General features: G+C 44.8%; 1 protein-coding gene across 1 annotated transcript in view; it reads left to right on the top strand.

Moving 5' to 3' along the window:
* Window positions 1-20,335, top strand: part of ASTN1 (astrotactin 1) — a 284,812-nt gene that overhangs the window by 193,006 nt on the left and 71,471 nt on the right. Inside the window, exon 9 of the mRNA XM_048498038.1 lies at window positions 19,449-19,523. Within this exon, the coding sequence (XP_048353995.1) occupies window positions 19,449-19,523 (75 nt within the window). The remainder of the gene's footprint in view (window positions 1-19,448; window positions 19,524-20,335) is intronic.

The following is a 20,335-nucleotide window of genomic DNA, read 5'->3' as shown; positions in this document are numbered from 1 at the left end:
GTTTCACGGTCTGTTAACCATGGTTAAAATATGCTATGGTTTTGCATGATGTTTGAACTGAGCCGCTGAATTGCAGAGACACAAAAGAAAGAACTTTTTCATGCTACATGTCATTGCACTTGATATTGGCCTCTTAGCATAGGTGGCTTTGAAAGAGATTAGTAACTCTGACTGTGGCAAATGGCCATGTTTACATGTGAAGTTGCATTATACTGAGTCAGTAGCAATACCAGGATTGGCTACTATCGCTGGTAGCAGCATTCCGAGGTCTCAGACTGAGGTCTTTCATGTCACCTTCTACACTGGCAAGGGTTGAACCTGGGGCTTCCTGCATGCAAGCAGATGTTTTACCATTAAGCCGTGGCCCCTCAGCCCTGTTACGTGATGGCACCCAGCGTGGCTCCAGCTATTTAAAATAAATGCCAAACGCCTGACATGTGCGGAAGGAATTAGCCTTCTCACGTGCAAATTATGGTGGCAGACCATCCGGATAATGTTAAGTGGAATGTCAAAGGACTGGAAGTATGCCCTGATGCTGCAGGCCTTGATCACACAGTTTATTGAAGTTAATTGACATCATTGCTTGTCTCTCTCCGGGGATATGTTAGCCATTAAAAAGCAAATCGTGGAAGTTAAAATGCGGTACGGGTTTTACCGGAACCCGCCACGAGTGCCAAAGGTTTTCCCGCTGAAGCTGCAGACTCACTGACAGTTCAGTGGCCATAGTACGTTGAGTTTGAAGCAGGGAGCTGATACCGGAGCGAACGAGGATGAAAAAGATTTCCGGTGAGATTACATTGCTTGCCTGCAAAAGAGCTGAAATGAACACTTCAGACTCTAGTTATTAATAACTTGCTTTGGCCATGCAGGGTGTTGCAAAAGTCCGAGGGTTAGAGGAACTGGCAAGTAAATGAAAGCAATTTGCGGTTTTCGCGGCATTTATGAACGCAGAAGCGTTGCTGTTTAAACATTCCTATCATTCTGCGTATATAAGATCTCTGCATTAAAAGAGCAGTAGGCATAGGGTTGAAAGCTCGTGTATCCTAGCAATCTGGAGGGATCGGGGTTGATTTTGAGCTCACCGCTGAATATTCATGGAATGAGCTTACTCAGGGAATTGATGGCTTTATTGCATTTCCCGTGCCAGCTGGGTGAAAGACAGATCACAGCTTCTCAGACTCTCTCCATCCCCTACCTCACAGGCGTTTGTTGTGACATGAAGAATTAAGGAGATTGTAAACGCTTTGAAGGTCCTCATGCTGGAGAGGGGGATCTAAAGGCTTCTTCTTCTTCTGAGATACTAGCTAAAGTGCATTTGGTTTTTTGAAACAGGAAACTGACTTTAAACATACAAAATTGGTGTTTGCAGTGCATCGAGGTTTTCCAACTTCTTATACTGCACAATGGGCTGGCTTGAAGGGATTTCTAGTTGCTTTGGTTGTTTTTTACCTCACACAAAAGAGAGCAGTTTTTTCCTCTTTAGATTTAAAATTCTGAAGTGGAGCCAATAAGAAGAAAAGTACATGTCTTGTACCTATACAACACCCACTGCTCACCTTGGCTGTAAACAGTCCAGGTACTGGGCTTGGTTTTCTTCAGTGAAATAGTTTGGAGAGAAAGAATTCTTCCATGGCGTCTTTTTTAAAAATAGATTTTAAAAAAATATTTCTCAACATAAAAAATACTTTCACAACTACGATTACATTAATACAAAATGAAAATAAGAAATCCAAAAGGAAACACACAATAAAATTGAAACATAAATCTTGCAATAACTGAACATCACTTGTTACAGCCATGGCTTCTTTTTGATGCTGAATTGCATATGGAAAGATCCAGTCACAGATCTGCAGCCGCATACATGGGGTGGGGCTAAATTGTGTCATGACATTGGATTTTCATGGAAACACAGCTCATCACTCTTCACGTCAGTGGAAGCCTTTGAATTCAGCTTAACCTCCTCAATGAACCAGCCGTGCATCCTTTCTGACTGGCTTCCATAAAATCAAAGAGATGGCTGAATTAAGAATGCTCATGTTCAAGAAGCAACCTGGATTTTTATTCCTTTTAGCAGGTGAGGCGACGTCTGTAAGATATTCAGAGTCTCCTGTCATGAAGTGGGTGGCTAAACTAGGCCTGATAGGCAATAAATATAAAAAAGATGACGACAGAAGATGAAATGTGCACTCTAGACTCTTTTCCTGGTACTTCATAACTTGAGCCTGACATTTATGTGAGCAAATAATAGAGCAGGGAAAGATTTTCTGAAATACCCATGCTGAGCTCTTTTTGTTCTGCTTGCCACAGGCTTTCTTTCTTTCTTTTTCTTTCCTTTTCTTTCTTCCTTCCTTGTTTCCTTCCAGCCTCTGAGTACTTTTAGCAAGCTACCAGAGGCAGGGGCCACACTACACAGGCATGTGCCAGTGGAGTCACGCGTAAGGGGCGGCAGAAAATCCCGCCCTGCCCTACTGCACTCCCCTCACCCATGGATTTAGCTTGCAGCTGGCTGAAAAAAGCGGCAACTGCAGGGGTTAGAGGCTCACAAAGGTCTCCTGGAGAAGTGTAAGTTTCCCTGCACCGAAGCGTTTTTTTTCCAGCTGCATTTTGAAACCAGCTAGAATTAAAGATTTAGTGGGGGAGGAGGGGGGCAGGCGCCATTTTGCGAAGGTACCATCCCCTATGCCTCTGCCTTCCTATCTTCCATTTCTTCCCTGCCTTAACCTCTTAATATTCAAGGTGGCTAACAAGTTGTGAGGATGCAAAATATACCAGCTAGCAAGATTAAAATGCACAAATTAAAAATTACTTGATTAAAAAATAACACAGAATTAAAACAATAATGCAGAATTAGATCAAGCATAGCCCAATCTGCTGAAAGGATTGGGCCAGCCACAATCACTTTTCTCCTCTGCTCCTCTATCTAACATTTGGGGCTTTGGATATTCCTTAGTGATAACAGAGGGTGAATTAATCGAGATCGTACATCAACATATAAATTGCAGTCGAAAAGAATATGAGACAGGGAATCAAGAGAGCCGCAACGACAATATCTTGTTGCTTTGGAACTTGTTGGTATCTTCCTATTGTCCCAGCTGAAGGGAAGCTATTAAGATGGGCCACCATAAAGGCTCGGTGCTGTTCAACAGTTAGTATAGAAACAAGATAATTGGCTGTGGTCCCATACTTAGAAGTGATTCCCAAAGCTTGAGGGGAACAAACTGCAATATTAGTTGAGTAAAAGATGTGTCGCTCACATGATCTCTCAACCTATCTTTAATTTGAGTCAGAATAAACTGTTTACTACTAATTTGCAGCGTGGTCAGGTCAATTCCAGTACTTCTGATTTTTGAAATAATTGCTTCGGACCACCATGATATATGGTTATATTTGAGAAGGTGAGAAATGATATCATTCTTATCTGTTCTAAAATGAATCTTAAGCCTGAATCTTATCACCTGCTCTCTGAAGCCGCTGTCGACAGGGCCTTAGCTGCTGTTAGACCAACTACCTGTCCTCTGGATCCGTGCCCTTCCTGAAGCGCTTAAAGAAGCCTGCGGGAGAGCCCTGACCCCACATCTGTTGAATATCATCAATGCACTCCCTTGAGCAAGGAGTCTTTCGGGATGGAGTTGGAAGGGAGGCAATTAGTCCCACCCATCTTAAAAGACCACCGCGTTAGATCCAAGGGATCCACAGCCCGAATTACCGCCCGTCTCGAGATCTTTCGTTTCTGGGGAAAGGTAATTGAGAGTAAGTGCTGGAGCAGCTTCAGGCTTTCTGGACGGCCCTTACGGCTTTAGAGCCCCTTCCAGTCCGGCTTCCGTGCTGGAGTACGCGGAAGGCCGAGAACTGTTCACCGTCGCCCGTCACAGACGCACTCCATTATACAGCTTGACGAGAGCGGATCCGGGCGCTGCTGGTTTTATTAGATCTTACGCGAAGCGTTTGATATGAGTCGATCCGCGACCTTTTGACCCACCGCCTGGCGGCCTCCAGTCACGGGGCGATTAATCCTTCAATGCGTTACCCTCGTTTTGTTCTCCGGGGAGCCGGAATCAGCAAGTGAAGTCGCGAGGGATCAAGCCTCCCGGAAGTGCCGCTTTCTTCGCGGTGTACCCAGAGAGCTATTATCCCGCTATTATTTAACATCTATATGCGACCCCTTGCTCAGCTGAGTGCACGGAGGTTTTGGAAGAACAGGTCTGTCATCGAGTGCACGCTGATGACTACTCCAGCTCATTCTGTAGCCGATGGAGGGTGGGGCATAGCAGTCGCCGCCCCTAAACGCGGCTCTACAGCATTGGGTTCTGGAAGCGGTTGCTGGTTAGTTCATGCGACAAGAGCAAGAGTTAAAACTGAATCCATGTCGAAGGCGGAGATCGCTTTGGCTTGGCGTGGTAGCGGACTTTTCAGCAGCCCGGTGTGGGAGGGGGGGGGTCACATTGGCGCCCGACCCCCTCCCACGTGCGCATAGCCTGGGGAGTCCCACCTGGATTCGTCTCTTTCTATGGAGACCCAGGTGGCCCATATAACTTTCGGAGTTGCTTTTCTTCCCATCTTTGCCAGGCCCAGCGGCTGGCCCCCTTCCTCCTCCCAAGCGGACCTGGCCACTGTGATCCATGCAGCGGTCACGCTCCAGGTTAGACTATTGTAACTTCGCTCTCATCAGCTGGCCTTCCCTTGCGCATTTCGCATCCGGAGACTGAAACTGGTCCAAACATGTCGTGGCAGCTCTTGCTCACAGGCAGCGCCAGTTGGGGATCACATTCAGCCTGTGTTGCGCCAACTGCACTGGCTTCCGAGTAGAGTTCCGGATGCGTTTTCAAGGTGTTGGTGCTGACCTTTAAAGGCCTTCACTGGCGGCCTGGGACTCCCTCGTATCTTCGAGACCGCATCACCCCATATGTTCCCACATGGCCTGCTTCGTTCGTAGAGGCCAATTTATAGTGGTTCCGGCTTCGATGATGCGGCTGGTTCTCTCCACACGCAGGCCAGGGCAGCCTTCACAGCCCTGGCCCCGGCCTGGTGGAGCAGCTTCTTCCACCAGCTATCCTGGAGACCCTCTTGGGACCTTGGTGAGTTCCGCAGGGCCTGCAAGACAGAGCTGTTCCGCCGGGCCTTTGGAGAGACCAGCCGCTGATGGTGCCCCCCCCCCCTCTCTGGCCCTACACCTGGGCCTTTAACATCTATCAAGATCTGCTGTTCCTCTCTAGGGGGAAGAATTTAATATTAGGTATCGGGCGCCGCCTATACCTATATCTATGCTTTTATTCATTCTACATTTTATATGTTAATGTGTAGCTAGTTTCGCTGCTTTTATAAGTTTTAGCCTATTTATGATATTTTATGACTGTATCCATTGTATGCTGTACGCTGCCCAGAGCCCTTTGGGGACGGGGCGGGATAGAAATTTAAAGTATAAATAAATAAATTTTAAAAAGCCAATACTATACTGTGGAAATCCAGGCCTTAGTTTTAAGTAGGGATAAGCCTGAATCGCGGCATAGAGTGCAGAGTGTTCCACTATTAGGGACACCCATACCCCTTCAAAAAAAAAGGATTTATTTTTTTCAGTTGCTGAATTAAAAGCATCAATCCATATAGGTATCCCATAGAGCAGAGATGGCGAACCTTTGGCACTCCAGATGGCCATGCTGGCAAGGGCTGATGCAAATTGTAGTCCATAACATCTGGAGTGCCAAAGGTTCGCCACCACGGCCATAGAGGATTTTTGATATCAACTTTGCCTGGAAAATCTTTAAAACAGCTTCCATTGATTGGCAACCTTTCCCATAATAGAATTGTACAATGCCCGAAGTTAAAGCTTTCCCAAAGGTTACAGAACATGATCTTTGTAAAGACCAAGTGGAATTATAATGAAAAATCAGGCCAAGATATTTGAATGATTTAACCTTCTCTAAATAGATGTTCTCAATTTTCCATGTGAATGGATGCCAGTGTTTCGAAAATACAACTTTAGATTTTACATGATTAAGTTTCAATTCATTCAAGTCACAATAGTTAAAGAATGCTTTCAAGTATCTTTTGAGATCAACTCTTGTTTGCTATAAAATGGCAGTATCGTCAGCATATAACAAAAGTGGGACGGAGCTAGTACCTAATTTGGGAGGGTGGCCTTCAATTGTACTGAGATAAACATATAAGTCATTTATGTATAAATTAAACAAATGCAAGCTAACATGCAGCCCTGCTTAACCCCCCTTGTTGTTTTAATTTTATTAGATAGTGAGCCTAAGTGATCCAGTTTAATTTGACAAGAGGTACCATGAAACATTTTCCAGATTAGTATAAGTAGGCAAGGTTCCATATCCAAATGAGACAGTATAAGCCAGAGAAGGTTTCTAGAAACTGTATCGAAAGCATTGCTCAAATCCAATAATGCAATGTACAGTTTCTTCCATCCTTTGTTAATGTACTTGTCAATAAGGAAGGAAAGAATGAGACAATGATCGATTGTAGATTTTCCAGCTCTAAAGCCTCCCTGTTCTGGGCCAATTATATTATTCTCAATTATCCGGGTTTTTAACTTTGGCTGTTTCCACACGGGCGGAATACAGCAACCCAGGGACGCTAAAAACAGCATCCCTGGGGAGGGGTTCGCACGGCCACCGCTGCTGCATCACAGCAGCAGCAGCCTCGCAACACCCGAGCAGCTCGAAGCCACTGTTTCCGAACCTCGGTCCCTGGGCAAGGTTTTTCGGAAACAGCGGCTTCCAACTGGAAGGTGCCATTCCCCCCTTTCTCGAATGTATTACCTTCTCTCTGACTTTCTGGCACGTCGCCCAGGCCAGGGGACACGCCCCCCGTGCCCTGCGACTCCAGGGTTGTTGCGCAGGGCAGGGGGCATGGTCCCTGGCCCGGGCGACGCGCCAGAAGGTCGGAGGGAAGGGAAGGTGTTCGGGTGACGGCGCAGCCTGCACCATCTTCCCCACCCCTACCGTGACTGTTCGTGCGAACGGTCCCAGGGGGATGCGGCAGCGTCATATACGCCGACGCACACACAGCCCCGAGCATGGCCGTGCAGAAACGGCCTTACTTTCTAGATATTTAGCATAAAGTTTGCCCAGAGAGATGGCTTATAGGTCTATAATTTTCAGGTCTATTTGTGGGCCCTTTCTTATGGATTGGCATTATAATCAATGATAGCCAAGTTTCAGGAATTACACCATGCTGATTTTAAAAAGTAAACTTCACTAATATATGGGAGCCCACCAGCCAGCATGTTCCAGGAGAACCTCACCGGGGATTCTACCAATACCTGGAGTCTTATTTCTCTTAAGATGACAGATTAGTTGAAGGATTTCATCTAGTTCAGGGGATGACCATGATATGAGATTATCACCAGGTGAATTATCCCATATGTCAGATATTTCTTTGGGATCGTGGAGGAGTTCTGAATAATGTTCAGACCACTGTGATTCCATTACATTTATTACTGATGAATGTCTTATAGATCCATCCACTAACGCCCAGAATAGTTTGACATTGTTAGATTTTAAGGTATCATATAAAATAGCCCATTGTTTGTTAATATTCTGGGTTCTCTTCCCTTATATTTGAAAACTGGTGTGTCTTTTTATGTTATAAATAGACTCTCCCAAAAGAAGTGTCACTAGTATTACAGAAAAGCTTTAAAATCTCCCTCAAGTGTCTTTTTGATCAGACACATTCAAAATAAAACCACCTGGGATCAGATACTAACCTTGGTTGGGTAGGTTTTGCTAACGAGTGCAATTTGGAAACTATTTCTTAAGAACATTTCTGAGACAGGGAACTAGGCTCAGAACTGATTATCAAATCTCTTAGGCAGTTTCCACACGGGGAAACAACAGCTCTCTAGGGACGGGGAAAAAATGGTCTCTGGGGCACTGTTTGCACACGAGGCGCTGCTGCATCACAGCAGCGCTGTCCTGGCTCCCCAGAAGTGGTGCGAAGACGCTGCTTCTGAAACTCGCTTGGGGGGCGAGTTTTATGGAATACTCCGGTTGCCACCTGTTGCCGAGCAAACAGCAGCGGGTGGACGCCAGCGTATTCCTGTGGCACTCCCGAACAGCTGCCTACCTTTTTCCTGCCTTTCGTCGCTCTGAGGAGGGAAGGGGACATGCCTCCTTGCCTCTGTCGCTTCAGCCATTGCTCTGGCCAGGGGGCGTGTCCCCTTCCCTCCTCAGAGTGACGAAAGGCAGGGGAAAGGTAGGCCGCTGTTTGGGGGGCTACACAGCCTGTGGGGCCATTTGCACAGGGCTTGCATTGGCATCATTGGCAAGCCTGCATGTGAGGAAACTACCTTAGAGACAAAAAAGGTTCAGATTTCAGATTTAATGATAAAAGATTAGCTATTCTAGGTGATCAATGAATTTTCCCCTCCCTCGCCTCCCTTGCATGCCACCCCTCACTCCCACCCCTCCCTTGCATACCACCCCTCCCCCTCACCTCTCTCCCTTCCCCCTCCCTCAGCTAGGGTTGGTGGACCATGTCCAGATGCCAAGCCCCCTCCCTCCCCTTCCTTGCATGCCACTCTCTCCCTCCCTACCTTCCCTTACTGCCCTTCCATTGCATGCCACCCTTCACTCCCTCCTTTGAAGTGGTTTGATTTCTATCAGTAATTTGGGGGGGGGGACTAGTATTTGTATCAAGTGTGACTAATGGTACATGGTCGCTTTCGGTCCATTTCTCAATCCCAAAATGGTAAATTAGATCCATAAGATTAGGTGAACAAATCCCATAATCTATTATACTACAAGGCCTCCGGCATGGCGAGAGATAAAGGAAGTAAAGACAGCATGAGTCGGGGGGAAGTGGGGATTAAGTGGAGCCATTCAAGGAACTAATTTGGACTATAGGTTCTCAAGCGATGAACTCAATAAAAAACCGGCCACTTTTGTTTGATTTTATATCATTAAAGTTACTTGAAACAGGCAAGTTAGTATTGTCAAACTCATTAAGTGTTTGAGAATCATTAATATCCTTACCAATTTGCGGCTTTAAAATCACTCAGAATAAGAGAAAAAGGGAAACATCATTTCCAAGTTTGATATGTAATTACTAAGTTGTCTCCAGTGATTGCCAAGTTCCAATTCTATATCATTGGGAGATAAATATACATTGACAAGTAACAATGATTTTGGATGCAAATCCATGATTAAAGCCTGGGTGAGTGTGTTCAAGATATCTTGTTATAGGATGTTTCTTTAATAAGGATACAGAGGCCAGCTTGGTAATGTCCCCTTGGATTAAAGCCAGATAGATGGAAGGAGAGAAAACCTTTCAAACTTAGACATCTATTGACCAAGTTTCTTGTAGTAGAACAATCAAAGTTAGTAAAAAAAATATCCATCAAATCATGGTCGTCCCTTTTGGATTTCCACCCAGCTGTATTCCAAGAAAATAATTTTAGGCTTGAATTTGGGCATGAGAATTTGGTAGATTTAGTTGGTCTGCTCAGTTGTACCACCCTATCCAAATCCCCTGTGTCATCATAAACAACGCACCCATTCACAGATTTACCATTTGAGACGGCTCAGAATCACATTTACTAAATGATATATCTGTGTTCTGGTTAGCTGAGAAAGAAATCTTAGGTGAGATATTAGGACCATCATTATTTACCTTGTCATAACCTGGAGATTTGAGGGACAAAGGCATAGGGTGTGAGGACATGTTGAATTAAATTAGACTTCGTCATTTCCAGCCTAGCAATTATACCTCCCTGTTCATTATATGGCAAATGAATAAAATCATTACAAGCCACATTTTCTACATTAGCAAGTGGTGAAACACCTTTAGACTGTACAGGGACCAATGCATTAGAGGAATTTGATGGTATTACGTTATTAGTCTCATTGGGCTGCCCTGGGCCTGATATAGGTGAGGTTTCATTTATTTCTTCCAGCTCTTGTGCCCAAGTCTTTCCAATTTCCAATTAGTATTATTCCATATAACCCTTGAGGATCTCAGATCTAAATCAAGATCCAGCCAATTCCCTACCCTCTCCGATGTATTTTTAGGAGCTATTAGTATTTGTGGAGGAGGAGAGTTGGCTGCTGTGTGCTGAGAGATTCCAGTATCAGCCGCAGGCATTCGGTCCATTGAGGCTGGCAAGGACAACAAAGATCTGAATAAACCATAGGAGATCTCTGTAGCTCAGAAGAAGTAGCTAAATTGCTACCTTATAAAACATGAAGTATCTTTTGATGAGAGTTCCCTGTTTCTTTAGTGATAGATTCAAATTGATTCCAATCCTCTTTAATTTGTCTAAGCCCAATAAAGATGTTAGTCTGAGGTTGAGGTGGTGCATCCACAGTCATAGGAACTAAATTATCAGTTCTCCGTTCATGTATTGCCATCCCACTGAGCGGGCTTCTTATGTTGTTTTTGAAAACTCTAGTTACAATAATGTCAAACCATTGAAATTAAAATTGACTATGCTTCAAAAGCAAAGTCAGTGTCTTCGCTGAGTAAAAAGTCAATTCAAGTCTCTTATAGCCAAAAAGTTGGGGCAATAGCTCATAGATCTGTAATTGGGTTTCCCAAGGGGCACAACCCAATAATTGACTCAAGGAGTTTCTTATTGTTAAAAAAAACTAGTTCGTCTATTGTGGTTCCTCAAGGGTCCACCGATTAGCATAGCTATTGGATTCCTTTGAAGAACCAAAGCAAACGAACTACAAATAATATTGTTGGTACCAGGAGGGCTTTCTTGATTAACTGCTACCTGGTCCATTCTGTGTGACAGAGAGCACTTAGAAGTGCCTATTTTATTAAAATTAGATAGCAGCAACTTCAGAGATTTGGACATTGGAATGGCTTCCTTAGACAAAACTTCAGTTAGTGTGCACAGACTGACATTTGTAGAGGATGGGTAAATAAGATTATTTCCCTCTCTCCCTTTGTCAGATTGTGAACATTCCTTCTCCTTAGTGCACCTGTGAGGAACATGCTCTGGGTTAGATTGCTTGTTGCGGGATTGCTGGCTTGCATTCAAATTGCTATCTGTAAAAAGGGCAGCATCCTCAAGTGGAGCATCTTCAAGAGCTGGGTACCCATTTGACAACACCAGTCCTTCACAGAAACTGAGTTCATTATTATCAAACACAAATTGATCAGTTTTAGTCTGTTTAGGGGGACTTGTGGTTGGGGGACTTGTACAGAGACCGGTGAGCAGAATCTTTCTGACATGGAGAACAGCAGCAGAAACAAAAGTGAAAAGGTAGAAGGATGGAAGGGAGGGGGGAATCGGCCAGAGGGTGGGAAAAATAAAGTATCTCCTGACTGTTGTGTTTGCATGGACACACCTTTTGCAAACCCGGGAGTTTGCAAAAAGACCGCTAGTTTCGTGATTTTAGAAAAATACAGGTTGAGAGAAATAAAATGGGCTTAAGTCGTTTGGGAGAATAGACCTGTGTGAAGTTCTTCCCCAAAACTCTATTTATAATGTCCTGAAGATGTTATATTTGTGCTGCGTGGAATCCACCACTGTCTCACAACCTAACTTCCTTCATGGCTGTTGGGAAGAGACCGTGGGGAAAGGATACTTGTGTGTTCTTCCCTCAAGTGTTTGAAGAAAAGCTCAGTTAAAACAGACTAGATCAATGATGGCGAACCTTTTTGAGTCCTAGCGCCCAAATTGCAACCCAAACCCCACTTATTTATCGCAAAGTGCCAACCCAGCAATTTAATCTGAATGCTGAGGTTTTAGTTTAGAAAAAAACAGTTGGCTCCCTCTTCCTCCGCCCCACGCACTTGAGCAGGGGCCAGCCTGCTCTAGCCATCAAGTCTGCATGGACCGCTATGCGCCCTCCCCCTCGGGCAGCAGCCCTCATGCAAGTCTGCCCCCCCCCGCCTCGGGCAGCAGCCACCCAGAGCACAGACATCAGGCCTGCCAGCCGAGTCCTCCCTGCTCACTGTGGTGCACGCACGTCGTGCTCAGTGGCCCAGACCAGCCTAGATGTGTGTGTGTGGGGGGGTGATTTTTCACCCCCCACATGACGAACTTTGTATGTGCGTGCCCACACAGAGGGCTTCCAGTGCCACCTCTGGCACCTGTGCCATAGGTTCACCATCACTGGACTAGATTAAGGGTTGGACGCAGACTAAATTAGTGTTTTCTAACAGTTCCTCTGATTTTGTGCAGAACACACCCATGTCGTTTCTCAGGATCCCCTGTCTCCTAGAAAGCAGCATTTTGTGGAGATCTGTAGGAGACAAAAGTTTCCATTCTGCCACTGACAAACCCAGCCTAAATCCTCCCCAGATACTATCTGAACACTTCAGCTTCTTTTCATTTACCAGACATCCTCTGTGTATTTCCACATCACAAGAGCTGAAAATCAGACTAATAAGGAACTGCAGTTCTGAGGGTTTTCAGTTCTTCATGGAATAATAGATCCCACAGACTTGCACTGTGAACCCAAAGACGGAACTACATGCCGGTCTGTTTATTTCATCTCAGCCCTGCTAGTCACTGACTTTTACGAGGACCGAATTTACAACCTGTTTAGAAGCTGGAGTGAAATATAAGCTCTGTCGTTTCCATCAGGGCTAATCCAGTCTCATCAGGCAGTGAACTGTGTTTGATCAGGCTCCGTTTTCTTTCTTTGTGAACTCTAAAGGATGGTAACTGAAAAATCCACCAAGAGTTACAGAATCATAACATCCACCAGCCTGCGGGGAACATCAAAGGAGTGGGGAAAGAAGCACTGTAGGGGAAGGGGAAGAGAAAGGAGTGAAACAAAGTGATTTTAACTTCAGGGGGCAAAAAGATACTGACTGAAAAGGTAGGACAAGCTGAAAATGATCTTCTGTCCATGACTCCTCCCAGGCATCAAGCTTAAGTCTTCCAGAGTTTTCATTGTGCCCAGGATGAAAGGCCAGCAGCTCCCTTGGGGATGGCAGCAGAAATTATGATAAGAAAAGGGACTCCATTGTTACCCTAAGTTAAGGTGACCAGATTTTCACGTTTTAAACGCGGGACGTGTGCGCGTGCATCCGCGCGCGGGGGGCCGCGGGAGCGCACTGCCTTTTGGGGCGCTCCCCAGTTTCCCACCCTGTCACAGTTGGCTGCTGCACTGCCTTCTGGGGCGCTCCCCAGTTTCCCGCCCTGTGACAGGACGGGAAAAGGGGAGCACCCCAAAAGGCAGTGCGGCAGCCTTCCAAAAAGCGGGAGAATTAAGCAACCCCGCGGGACAAATTGCTCAAAAGCGGGACTGTCCCGCCAAAAGCGGGACATCTGGTCACCTTGCCCTAAGTAGAAAGTCTCCACTTTCCTTGGGGGAATTAGCTGGAGACAGTGCAGAAGGGGATAACTGGGATCAATAACCTATGTATACCAGGATTGTCCTGGGAGAAATCTTTCAAATGAGAAGGCATTAAAATATTGTCATTAAAATGTTGTTTTATTAAAGAATAAAAATAGCAAGACAAGAAATTTATGTTAGGCAATGATTTTATGCACCCAAAGCATACCTGAGCTGACTAAGAGAAAAAGGAGATAGTTGGATAGTTATTAATTTTGAAGAGATGTCCAGGTTAAGTAGTGTTGAAGAGGAAAACAGCTAGTGTTTCTGGAAGCAAAAGGAAGAGGCCACACTGGTGGAACACACACACTCTATGAATGGTCAAAGGACCAATGTTTAAACCCCAAAATGGGTCCTGAGGCAGCATGAGGTGAGCTGGTAGGATAGCCAAAGACAAGGAATGGATTCCTTTTTTAGGGTTCAAACAAAAAGATACGAGAGGCTTAATGATTTGGCAGAATCCAAGAGAATACCTGGGTTGTTTTCTTTAATACTGATTGATTTCTGAGTTTTGGTGCAGATCGGGTAAGTAACCATCTGCTCAAAGTGCTGATTAAATCACCTCAGGGTGACACAATGGGGATTAGTCCCGTTGTTCAACCAGGCACACCTTAGGGCCGGGGGAAAAGCTCAACTCCCAACCTCCTTCCTGTCCAAGCTTGACACAACAAGATGGATCCCAAAACTCTCTGAGAGGCATCCATTTTGTGGGGAGCAGTGCCTTGCTGTTATGCCAGTCATTGGCTTTCATGCTTTCATGGCACCCCTTGGTAAGAGAAGGGTTCAGCTGCTTACACCATAGAGCAACAAGCACTTTCAGACATTTGAGTGGCTGCACAGAAGGAACTTGTTACATCTGCAGGGTCTTGGTTCTTCTATTTCCCATTCCAGTTATTTATGATCCAGGGCACTGAAATCAACGTGGTGGGCCAGTGTGGGGTATTGGTTAAGAGCAGGTAGACTCTAATCTGGAGATCCGGGTTTGATTTCCCACTCTTCCACATGAGTAGCGGACTCTGATATGGTGAACCAGGTTTGTTTCTCTGCTCCTTCACAGGAAGCCTGCTGGGTGACCTTGGGCTAGTCACAGTTCTTTCTTAGCCCCACCTCACAAGGTGTGTGTTGTGGGTAGAGGAAGGGAAGCAGTTTGTAAGCCACTTTGAGACTCCTTACGGTTGAGAAAAGCGGGGTATAAATCCAAACTTTTCTCTTCTCACATAAACAGGTCGCCCCTCAGCCTCTTGTCAAGCTGTCGATTAGCTAAATCAGGCTGTTGCTTCACTCTTGCCATTAGTCCAAGGAGTCCCATATTGAAAACAATTTCTAATGCAGGAAATGAGAGGGTTCCTGGTACAGCAGCGTTCCCTAAACTATGACGTAAGAGAACTGCCTCATATTAGAAAACAAAAAAAAGCAGTCCACTAAAAACCATCCTCTCCCAGCTACCATTTGCACCACAAGAAGAAAAAAATGCAAACATCTACCACTCTCCTGTTCCTGAGGACATTAGAATGCTTTTTGAAATAAAGAAGTAAAAGCTTTGAGGAAAAGAAACAAGGAACTATGTCACATCAAGGTGGACTGTGGGAGTAGCAAAGTTTCTTCAGATTTCTTTGGATCACTAACAAGAACAACGAATTGGTTAAGGAACCGTCACTGTATATACAATGCTTCCTCTGAGCGTTAGTGTCGTCACTGTGTTTCTCGATTATGGTCCAGAGTGTCCCCCTCTAATGAATGGCAACAATTCAAAATTGTTCAGTTCGAGGACTAAACAATGTTAGAAATGTTGTGAGTGCTTAGGACTGCTTTGGCTCTGACAGCACTACGATTTCAATCAATGCCAACAAATTATTTAGAAGGTAGATATTCTCAAATACCAGTTGAACAACTAATTTGTATTTTCAGACATGAAGTAGAGAATCTACCTCATTATGTACTGAACTGCCCCCTGTACGCAGAGCCTAGGGCTAAGTTTCTGCACAGTTTTATATCTCTGTCCCAGGTGTATTCTGAGTCAGATAAAATATACCTTCTCCTTGCAGATTTGGATCCTTACATATCCTATAGGGTTGGCCTTTTCGCTTTTGCAGCCTCAAAGATTCATTCCAAGAACGCACAAAAGTAAACGATTAAACTAAAAACTGTATGGGATATGTCTGAATCCAATTTTAACACATTAGAAGGGGGATTGTGAGGGACTTAGTGTCCACATAATTGATTTTTAGTCATAAATTTTTATCTGTTTGTATATTAAACTGGATTAGATGTTTTAATGTAGTAATATTGTAATGGCCTACGGCTCTACAATAAAGTTGACTTGACTGCTTTGGTTTTACTACAGTCTGTCTGAAAGTCACCATCAGCTGCCCAGTTCTGAGGGAATGGTTGTACCATTAACTGCTGTTTGGTGGAGGACTTTTCAGTGGGCGCAGCTTTCTTCTCCCCTCCCCATGACAAGCTACCCCTTGCCAGGTCTGCTTTTCAACATTGTTTGGGATGTTGGAGGGCCTTAACCAGTTGCCATGATTTGGGAGCATTTAGTCAGACAATGCCAGAGAAACAGTTTGAATTTTACTGCGCTTGGGTCCAGGATTTGGCCTCTGCATTTAATTGGAAGAGGAAAGGTAATTCCACACTGTCGATACTGCTTCTGCAGTGGGATGTTTACTCTTACCTTCTGAGGGCTTACCTCCTCTGGCTTGTTTTTCTCAACCTATTCCTACTCCTTTGTTCTCTCGACTTCTATGAGGGAATAAGAGGGCAGGACTAGGTTGAGAAAAACAGACCAGGGCTCTGCTGTTGATCTGCCTGAAGCAAGTCTCCTCAGCGATAGAAAATAGTTTGCGAGTGAGTCTGGGGAAAGGCTGGGTCTCTCTCTTCCTTCCTTGTTAATCAAAGTTGATGGGACATTCACTGGTCTCCAATAATACTTTTTTTCTAATGAGCCTGTTCTGACAAGAAATGACTGTGGGCCATGAACCACAGGTGAGCTTGAATTGCTGTGCGTAATTGGCTCAATTCTGGCCCAAAGAGCTGTTGATTTAGCACCTTTTCACCAGAGCTGAATTCAGCACCCGAATAGGAACATCTCCTTTTGGAAGTGTCCATTTTGCTTTCCCTGTGGAACAATGGGCCTACTGATCTTTTGTTCCGTACTTGCAAGCCTGCTGAGGAGGAATAAAATGCGTCCATTAGGAGTATGGAGAGGTATCAGTCAGCTCCACAGAACTGGCCTGTTTAGCTCTTTGGAAATCTTGCCTCATTCAGGAAGGTCCTGTTGTCTGATATGAATAAAAATTGCCCTGTTCCAGCTGTCGATTTGAACAACGGCGGTGGGAAACATACAATCATATCCATGCCCTGAAAGAACATCAAAATATGTACTTTTGCAAACAGCCCTTTCTGAGTGCTGCACATGAAAGACCATCAGATGAGAAATGAGGGTATCTTTCATGTCCTTGCAATAGTGGTTAGTGTGGCCCTCTTACATATCAGGAAACGATCCTCCTTCCCCATCCCTAATCAATATGATGCTTAATGACATGCACATTATTTGCTTGTGTTTGCTACTGGGAACCTTTAGCTCTCTTTTCCTCCTCCCCTTGATTTACTGATTTCATTTTTCATGCCACATTTTCTCTTTACAAAGTCATCACGTCATCGGTAACAGCTTCCTCTTGCGTGTGTGCAAAGAGCCATGAAGTCACAGCTGACTTATGGCAACCCAGTAGGTTTTTCAAGGCAAGAAACTAACAGAAGTGGTTTGCCATTGCCTGCCTCTGAATAATAGCCCTGGTATTTGTGAGTAGTTTCCTATCCAGTGCTACCCAGAACCGATTCTGAGATCAGGTTAGCCTGGGCCATTCAGGTTAGCTTGGGCCATTTAGGTTAGGGCCCTCCCCCTTTTATTGGCTACATATCCAGTAATTTTTTAATCCTGACTTTCCCTCCAGAGCAGCAGTGGCGTAGGAGGTTAAGAGCTCGTGTATCTAATCTGGAGGAACCAGGTTTGATTCCCAGCTCTGCCGGCTGAGCTGTGGAGGCTTATCTGGGGAATTCAGATTAGCCTGTACACTCCCACACACACCAGCTGGGTGACCTTGGGCTAGTCACAGCTTTTCGGAACTCTCTCAGCCCCACCTACCTCACAGGGTGTTTGTTGTGAGGGGGGAAGGGCAAGGAGATTGTCAGCCCCTTTGAGTCTCCTGCAGGAGAGAAAGGGGGGATATAAATCCAAACTCTTCTTCTTCTTCTCAGAGTGGCACATACAGTTGGCCCAGTGGTGGGATTCAAATAATTTAACAACCAGTTCTGGTGGTGGGATTCAAATAATTTAACAACTGGTTGTTTACAAGCATCATTTTATCAATCGGTTCTGCTGAAGTGGTGCGAACCTGCTGAATCCCACCACTGGGTTAGTCCCCCCTCTCCGGTTTTCCCTCATAACAACCCTGTGAAGTAGATTAGCTGAAGCAGTTGTGACTACTCCAAAATTACCCTTGTAAGCTTGATAGCAGAGTAGGGATTTGAACTTGTCATGGAACACAGACTCTGACTCCTCTCTAGGTAAAGAAGACTCAGACCAGGATGAGGATGAGGTTCCAAAATTCCCTCCCCTACCACCACCCCAAGAACGTAAGAATCTATTTTGTTGTCCAGGAATAGTCTCAAGAGAAAGAGAGTTCTCGCCCTGAGCTACAGCCCTGCCCTCCTCTTTCAGCACCAGATCTCCCATCTCAGACTCTAACACAGCTCCTGAGGTCTGTTCCCTACTGGCCACTCAAGTCCCACAGGACCAAGAAACATCCCCATACAGTTGGAGCACTTGCTGTTATTAACCACCATGGCACCTTTAAAAATTGGCACCCTATTCCTAGAGTGGAGGGGGTGGGATTGCATCCCAGCTCTGTGAGGAATGTTTTCCATCCTCACTTTCTTTTTTTGCCTAAGGATTTATTTGAAATTTTGTTTTCTTTTAACCACTGTACCATACAGGGTCTCAGCTGCTCTCTGTGCCTGGAAGGCTCTTCCATATCTCCTCAAGCTCAAATTTTGTTGCTTACATTGCTTTAAAAAATCATAATAATCTGCATAGCACCTTCACTTGTGGCATAGCACATAAATCATAATAATCTGCATAGCATTTTCATGAAAAGTCTCTCTTTCTCTGGTACTGTTCCCACTGAAATAAGATTCATTTTCTGGGGAAAATCAGTATTGAGAGATTTATTTCTTTTGTATGAGTCAGCATTTTGGGAATCCTGTTGGGCATTTGGTGGTGGTGGTGGTGGTGGAGGAGGAGGAGGAGGAGGAGGAGGAGGAGGAGGAGGAGGAGGAAGTAGTAGTAGTAGTAGTAGTAGTAGTAGTAGTAGTAGTAGTAGTAGTAGTAATCGCCTTTCTCTCCTGTAAGGAGACTCAAAGGGTCTTACAAGATCCTTTCACTTCCTCTCCCCACAACAGACACCTTTGAGGCAGGTGGGGCTGAGAGAGTTCTGAGGGAACTGTGACTCGCCCAAAGTCACCCAGCAGGCTTTGTGTGTAGGAGTGGGGAATCAAACCCAGCTCTCCCAATTAGAATCTCTTCACCACTATACCACGCTGCCTCTCAACTGAATGGAGAACTTAGATTCTCAAGAAACTTGGCATATCTTTTGTAAAAAGGAGCATGGGTGGAAGCTAGCATTCATGAATGCAGAGCTATATTTGAAAAGCCCGGGAACCATCCAAAAACTTCAGGGGATGAGATTCTGGTCTTCCCACTGGCCTAGGCTAAAGCGTGCCATGTACTGATCTTCCAAGACGGATGTGTGTAAAGTGCCATCAAGCTGCAGCTAACCTACAGCAACCCCGTAGGGTTTTCAAAGCAAGAGATGGTCAGATGTGTTTTGCGTAGGCTCTGAGAGAAACGTGACTGGCCCAAGGTCACCCAGCAGGCTTCATGTGATGGAATAGGAAATTGAACCTGGTTCTCCAGATTGGAGTCCATTGCTCTTAACCACTACACAATCCCCTGAGGGATGAGGGATGAAGTAAGGAGGAGACATTGGTGAGTTGGAATGAAAAAGGTGGTGATGATAATCTGTTGCTTATAGAAATTTCAGTGATTTTTATAGATGATGTGTTTTTCTCTAGGCCGTGGCCATACACCATATTCCAGCGTGGGTTTGATTTGGTGTTAGGTGAACAACCTTCTGACAAGATATTCAGGTAAGCCTTAAGCAGATTGGAGTGACTGACATTTACCTCTGCTTCCTTCCTCCTTGTCTATTCTCCTCCCACCCCTCCACCCCAGATTGTTTTTTCCTCTTGTTATAAAAAGAATAAAATGTTAACAGAAGTCTGCTGGCATCTTAAAGAGGAACCACATTGGCCCTTTCTTCACAACACAAATCAAATGTTTTCAGGCAGGAAATAAAACATTTCCTCCATGAAGTTTCGTGTTTAGCCCAAAACGTTTTATTTCTAGCCTGAAAACATTTTATTCGTATTCTGTTCCCTACTTATTCTTTTTGTGAAAAATCTTGAAACTGTTTTCACTTGCTTTGCAATCTCTTTAAAATGTGTTCCACATCTCTCCACAGTCCCTGGATTTTCTCATTGGTGCCATTTTCTGAGCTCACACTGGCTGTCTTGTGCTGTATTTCCATTAGTTTTTTTTTTAATTTGGGAGGGGTCGTGTCTACGTAGCTACACAGCATGAGGATTTGAAGCTTTGTAGCTACGAATCTTAGAAGGTTTTTTTTAAAAAAAGAACAACCACAAAAAAACAACCACAATAGACTGATATGCATATCCCCCTGGAATTAAGTGGTTGAGTGTTTGCATTTTCAGTACTAGAGGAAAGGAATTGGGGGTAGGGTCTGAACTTCTGTATCTTATCCCTTCATTCATAATCCTAGTTCCCTCGATGATAGCTGTCTGTCTCCTTCTAGTTCTGTGTTCTGCAAATGGGTGAAGACTTTTTGCACAAAGTCCATGAATGTCACATAACTTCTGGGTTCCCCAGTAATGCCTTCTTC

The sequence above is a fragment of the Sphaerodactylus townsendi genome, linkage group LG05 (genome assembly GCF_021028975.2).
Source record: "Sphaerodactylus townsendi isolate TG3544 linkage group LG05, MPM_Stown_v2.3, whole genome shotgun sequence".
Lineage (NCBI taxonomy): Eukaryota > Metazoa > Chordata > Lepidosauria > Squamata > Sphaerodactylidae > Sphaerodactylus > Sphaerodactylus townsendi.
This window is presented reverse-complemented; position numbering and strand designations above follow the sequence as displayed.